The 6,012-nt window shown below is 67.9% G+C and overlaps 3 protein-coding genes across 3 annotated transcripts in view; 1 reads left to right on the top strand and 2 right to left on the bottom strand.

The window, feature by feature from the left end:
* MNEG_12265 (hypothetical protein) overlaps nt 1-1,473 on the top strand; it is a gene marked incomplete at both ends in the record, with an annotated part of 2,608 nt that extends 1,135 nt beyond the window's left edge. The window contains one exon of the mRNA XM_014039265.1: nt 75-1,473. Within this exon, the coding sequence (XP_013894719.1) occupies nt 75-1,473 (1,399 nt within the window). The remainder of the gene's footprint in view (nt 1-74) is intronic.
* Nucleotides 1,474-2,038: 565 nt separating this feature from the next.
* Nucleotides 2,039-2,431, bottom strand: MNEG_12264 (hypothetical protein; the record flags this gene model as incomplete). The annotated part of the gene is made up of 1 exon (XM_014039264.1): nt 2,039-2,431. One exon carries the CDS (start codon nt 2,429-2,431, stop codon nt 2,039-2,041), a length of 393 nt encoding a protein of 130 aa, XP_013894718.1.
* Nucleotides 2,432-3,044: 613 nt separating this feature from the next.
* MNEG_12263 (hypothetical protein) lies at nt 3,045-5,428 on the bottom strand (the record flags this gene model as incomplete). The annotated part of the gene is made up of 6 exons (XM_014039263.1): nt 3,045-3,289; nt 3,706-3,769; nt 4,051-4,153; nt 4,546-4,697; nt 4,923-5,023; nt 5,329-5,428. The coding sequence occupies 6 exons, from the start codon at nt 5,426-5,428 to the stop codon at nt 3,045-3,047; spliced, it is 765 nt and encodes a 254-aa protein (XP_013894717.1).
* Nucleotides 5,429-6,012: the final 584 nt, after the last annotated feature.

Raw genomic sequence — 6,012 nt, 5'->3', positions numbered from 1 at the left:
AAACACACACACTCACACGCGCACACGCGCACACGCGCACACACACACACACACCCATGTGTCAACACACGCAGGGGTGGCTGGCAGCAGCGGGGTGGGGGACGCTTTGGCGCCCGCGGCGGCTGGCAGCCGCGCGGTGGGGGTCGATTCAACGGGGGCCGCTTCGGTGGCGAGCAGCAGCAGGATGGAGCGGACGGCGGCGAGGGCGGTGAGGAGGGCGGCGGCGGCGACGCAGGCGGCGGCGAGGACGGACAAGGGGCAGCGGAGCAAGCAAACGGCGGGGACGAAACGCACACTCGTGAGGGGGACGGTGCTGGGGCTGGCGACATGGCCGACGGCCATGGTGGCGGTGGATTTGTTGCGCGCGGCGCGTGGCGGGGCGGCGGCCGCTTTGGGGATCGCGGCGGCGGTCGTTTCACCCGTGGCGGCGGCCGCTTTGATCGTGGCGGGCGTTTTGGTGGGCGCGGTGGGGGCCGCTTTGACCGCGGCGGCGGCCGTGGCGGCGGCCGGTTCGACCGCGGTGGTGGTCGCTTCGACCGCGGCGGCGGCCGCTTCGGGCGCGGTGGCGCGTACGGTGGCGGCCGCTGGCAGCCGCAGCAGCAGTCGTGGCAGCCGCCGCACACCGTCGGCGGCGCGCCTCACGCGGTGGCGGGGCGTCCCCAACGGCCGCGCGGGCCTGGTCTGCTGCAGAAGCTGCTGTCCACTGAGATCCGGCGCGAGCGCAGCTGGCTGCTGCAGGCCATCCGATTCTTCGTGGTGAACGGCTTCCTGCAGCAGCAAGAGGACGGGGGCGAGGCCAACGCTCCTGGTGGCGCAACGGCGGCCGCTGAGGGTGCGGAGAGCGCTGCAGCGAAGGCCGCAGACGGAGCCGGGGCGCAGCCCGTGGACGGGGGCGAAGCAGCTTCAGCAGCAGCAGCAGTGGCGGAGGCGGAGCCGGGCTCGGCGGCGGGCGACAGCGCAGGGGCAGAGGGAGAGCAGCAGCCCGGGCAGCAGCCCAAGCAGCAGCAGTCGCGGCCGGCGCCGCGGCGCGCCCTCATCTTCCCGGCCGAGGCGCTGGCGGCGCAGCAGGCCCAGAGCCTGGCGGAGCAGCTCATGGCGGCGGCGGCGGCGCAGGGGGTGGCCGACAGCGACGACGATCTGGATGATCTGGGTGAGGGGCCAGAGGGGCCGGGGGGCCCCGGCGGCGACGAGGGCGATGAGATGGAGCAGGAGGAGGATGATGATGATGAGGAGGCCCGTGAGGAGCAGCCGCAGGAGGGGGTCAGCGAGGACGATGAGATCGTGTTTGAGGGGGAGGAGGGGGGGGAGGAGGCTGGCGGAGGCGGCGGAGGGCCCGAGGGGCGGCAGGCTGTCAATGGCGCGCGGCATGATGGCGGGTCAGAACCAGAGGTCGGGGCTGACGACGGCGCAGGCGCCCTGGGCGGCCTCCTGGCAGACTATGGAGAGGACGAGGCCGGCGGCCGGCAGGGTTGACCCCTGCCTGCTGCCATCCTCCAGCCCCCCTGTGATGCTCCCCGCCATGCGGGCCGAGTGCGGCGTGGCATCTTGCTCTGCATTTTGTGGGTGGCCTGGCTCCGGACCGGTGGACTGTCGCCTGCCGCACCGCCAGTGGCACGTTCCGCCTTCAGCCTTGCCGGTTTCCTGCACCGTCGTCGCGGGCACTGCAGCATGACTAATCGTATTCCTGATGTAGGGTGCTGCTGCATCAGCCACTATAGCAGCTGTTGATGGCTCCTTCGTTACAATCGGCTACACTGGTGTTGTGGTGCAGGAACCATAACCTAGTTTTGTAAACAACACCTCACAAGTCGGTTCTCTCCGCCCCTTAGCGTTGTTGGGTTTTTGCCCAGTTCAACTGAGGCAGACACTCTGCCACTTGCAGCACTTTAGGCTGACAATCTACTTTGCAGCACTTCCGACACACACACAAAAACATTCAGTATTTTCGCAAGCAACGAACAACAGAAGCAGCTTTGCAGCGACAGCTGTCGTTGCGCGCTATGTGTCTATCAACACTTTGGCCCACTCTCCGTGCCTGTCACTCTGCCGCGACCCCCTGTCCGACCACTCTCGGGGCCAGGGACACCCCAGCCCTGCCGAGCCCGGGGGTGGCCCTGCGGCCCCCAAAAGCACCGGCCCTGCCTGCAGCCACCCCCTTGTGCGCGCCACCCGCCGCCGGGCCGGCGCTGCCCCGCCCCTCCAGCTCCCCCAAGCGGCCAAACAGCTGCAGGCCGCGGCGGTAGGTGCAGAGCGCGCCCTTGAAGTCCGTGACCGCCAGCCGCTCGTTGGTGCCGTGGGCGCGGTGGGCGTCCTGCACGGTCGCGCGGCGCGGCACGAAGCGCAGTGTCCCTCTCTGGTGGTTGATGGCCGCGTAGGCGGAGGAGTCGGTGCCGCCTGGCGATGAGGAGAGGGTCAGGGAGTGAGTCAGCATTTCTGGAGGGGGGCGTCAGATAACAGGTTGATGGGCGCGGAGAGGACGGCGGGATGCGCGTCGCAGGGGGTGGGTGGTGGGGCATTTGGGGAGGGGAGCGTCGCCAGTGAGGGCAGTTTGGTGGCTGGTGCAGACAGTGGCTGCGTGCTTCAACTGTTTTCAGGGCCCTGCTCAAGAGTGCGGGCTGGTCACCTTCCAGCAAGCGCGCTGGTGCCGCGCAGGAATGCGCTGCAACGTGACTCGTGGGGACGCGTTACACCATTAAAAATTCTCTCAAGCAGGAGTGCGACTGGATGTGAGCCAGTGCTGTAGTGCAAGGTATCTGCCGCAAACAGTACTGACTCTTGGAATAATCAATAGTACGATAAGTAGTCTTGCAAAAGCGGGCTTCACCCAATACGCAAGTCTTGTGGTGGATGCAGGCCGACACTCACCCGCCCCCAAGGGTCCACGCAGCAGGAAGAATCTGAATTGCTTGCAAATGTTGATAGCACCGGCAGCGCGGCCCCCAGCCAGGATCACCCCTTTACCAGACAGATGCACAAGTGAAAGACCGGCGATGCATATCCCTGAGACCCATCAGCGACCGACCCAAACTCTGCTGGGCGCCGCGTCACAGCTCTGGCTGAGCCTCCGCGCCCTTGCTGCGCCCTGCGCCCTGCCCCGCGCCCCCCAGTTCCCCCAGCAGCTGCAGCACGCGGCGTGTGGTGCAGAGCTGGCCCCGGTAGTAATCCACCGAGGTGCGCTCGTCTGTGCTGTGGATGCGGGTCACGTCTGTCGCCGCGGACTGGCCCAAGGGCATGAAGCGCATGCAGCCGTGAACCGTCAGGGACCCGTAGTGGCGGCTGTCAGTGACGCCTGCGGCGGCGCCCGCAGCGGCAGGGCGGACGGGCATTGACCACTGCACGGCAATGCAGAAGGAGCCCCCCTTCCAGGATTGCATACAATGTGCCAGTAAGGAGGATGCGGGCCAGGGAGGTCGGCTTGCATGCGACCCGTGGGGACACCGCGAGCCGCAATGACGGCGCCGCGCCAGCTCCGCTGCTGGGGGCTCTGCCCCGCCCATCACGGCCTCTCAAGGCGCCGCGTGGCGCGCCACCGACATCCCAGGCTCTGGTGTCAAGCTCACAGGACACGATCATACCGCGCCCTGTTGCCCGCTCAAGGGCTGCCGCACACGCTTTTCTTGTCCGCCATAGTAACCCCTTCACCCCTGCCCCCTCACAGAAAAGAGAAGCCATTGCAGCAGCTGTCCCCACCGCTGCACTGCTCACCTGGCAGCAGGACGGGCAGCACCGCCACAGGCTCCTCATCAACGTGCCAGAACTCCTGGATGGCCTGAGAGGGGCAAGGGGGGGGGCGAGAGGGGGTCAGAGGCGGGAGAGCAAGCCGGCGGTCAGGTGCGCTCGTCCGCACTGTCTCCACGCGTGAGGCCCCCCTTCCCTGCGCACTGCCCCCCTAGATAACCACCACAGCCAGACTGCTCCGCCACAGCGCACACAAGTGCTTCAATTGTGCGCTCATCCATGCGGCAGCTGCAAGCTGCCCCATCAGCTCAGCTTGTACAGCTTTCTCCCGCAGCAGTGCCGCTGGCTCTCCTGCGGCAGGCGAGGCCGCACCTGCTTCAGCAGTTTGTAGTGCGGCCCGTCAACGGGAGTCACGGGTGATGGCGGCTGGCTGGTGCCGGGGGGCCCCAGCTCCAGGGTGACACGGGCCATGTCCCTGCGGTACGGTGGTGGGGAGAGGGGTGGCTGGTCATGAGGGGTCGGGGTTCATGTGTCAGGAGGGGGGGGAGCAGAGGGGGCAGGAAAGGGAACAGTAGTCACTATATTGTGAGCGTATATGTGTTGGTGGTGGCAGCTTGCGGGCACTGTGCAGGACACATGTCTCTCGACAGCAGCAGGGACGCCCACTGTGCGGCCCCCTCACAACACACGGCATATTGGCGCCAGGCCTGCACAATGCCTGGACGAGTCACCCTGCTGCCTGGAATCGCGACCATGTGGCCCCTCCCCCGGCCACCACACCTGCAGCTCACTGCAGCACCCCTGCCTGCAACACCCCTGCAGCCTTGCGGCCCCTGGCTGACACCCCTCCATATCAAGGCTGCTCACTTGGGCCCAATGACTGAGGTGAGGTATGTCAGCACGTCCTGGGGGGTGTCACCGGGCAGCAGCCGCGTGTTGATGTTGATGGTGCCCTGCTGGGGCAGCACGTTGTCCGCAACACCCGCAGTCACACCCGTCACAGCAGCCGTGGTGCGCGTCTGGGGTGGGGGCAGGGTGGCGCGTGCGAAACGCAGAGGCGTGGCGAGGTGGGTGGGCTGGTGGATCGCTGCATGCTGCCGCAGCAGCCGTGGCCTTGCAGCTGGCAGCGGGGCGGGTGCAAGAGGGAGGGCTCGCAGCTCCCTCTGCGCCGCCGATTCCCCGCCATGCATGACAAGTGCCCTTTCCGCCCGCATTCGGGCGGCCCGCTCCGAGCACCCGCCCACCAGCGCCGCGCCCTGCGCGCCGGACGAGGCCATGAAGCGCGCCACCACCGTGTCAGCGCCCGGGAGCACGCCGATGGTCGACAGCAGTGCCGCCAGCCAGGCTGGTGGGCGCGAGGGGGGAGGGGGTGCAGGATGGTGGGGGAGGTCAAGGGCCCGAAGGCGCGTGTGAGCCGCGCAATGGGGGTGATATTTGGAGGGTCCAGGTGCGCGCATGAGCCACGGCCTACTGGTGGCACCCTCCCTTGGCACCTGGCTTGGCGGCCACGCTTGTCGCATCAAGTGGACAGCGGCCTGGGTGGATGCCTGTTGCCGGCAAACAGGCTGCTGCACAAAATGCACAGGCCCATTTGGCACGGCTGTGAGGAGGGCACCCTGTCCCCACGTGCACGCTCCCGCAGCCCCCCACCTGGTGCGTACTCTGCCGCCCCGCGCAGCATGTCGGTCACTGGGGCGACCAGCTTGGGGGCCGGGGGCGACGTGGACAGGCGGCCCAGCACGCGGCCCATCACGTCCCCCACACCAGACCCGTCGGTGGGGGGCAGGGAGGAGTGGCCGCCAGCGGAGGTGATGTGGACCTGGATAGCGCGGGGAGGGGGTGTCGCGGAGGAGGGGGGGAGGAGGGCGTGTCAGAGAGGTTGCTGGTGTGCATGGCGTGGTGACTGTGCGGAGGAGCGAGTGCTAGCAGTCGCTATCATTCACAGGTTGACGGGGCTGCTGAGCCGCGCTGCAAAGAGGAGGGGACAGCGCTGCTGGTGCGCCTTTGTCCGCTGCGGTCCCGGGCAGCTGGCAGCCGCGCCTTGTCCCCCCCCCCCCGCTCCCTGGTGCCGACCTTGACGCTCTGGTAGCCCTTCTCAGCTGTGCCCACGAGCGCAAGAGGACGGCTGTCCGGCGGGGTGACAGGGGGGGTGCGGTGCGTGGGCGGGAAGTGGCAAGATGAAGTCAGGGGGGTGCTTGGGTAGAGGCGACCAGCATCGACCAATCTGCGAGCAGCAGCTGCAACTCACTACGGCAGTCGTTGAGACGCCAGGCTGAACCTTTTGGATGTGAACCAGCTCCCGGCCTAGCCCCAGCCCACGCCCAGGCCCAGGCC

This window comes from Monoraphidium neglectum (assembly GCF_000611645.1).
Source record: "Monoraphidium neglectum strain SAG 48.87 unplaced genomic scaffold scaffold03153, whole genome shotgun sequence".
Classification (NCBI taxonomy): Eukaryota; Viridiplantae; Chlorophyta; class Chlorophyceae; order Sphaeropleales; family Selenastraceae; genus Monoraphidium; species Monoraphidium neglectum.
The sequence above is the reverse complement of the archived record's forward strand: the minus strand, read 5'-3'. Positions and strand labels throughout refer to the sequence as shown.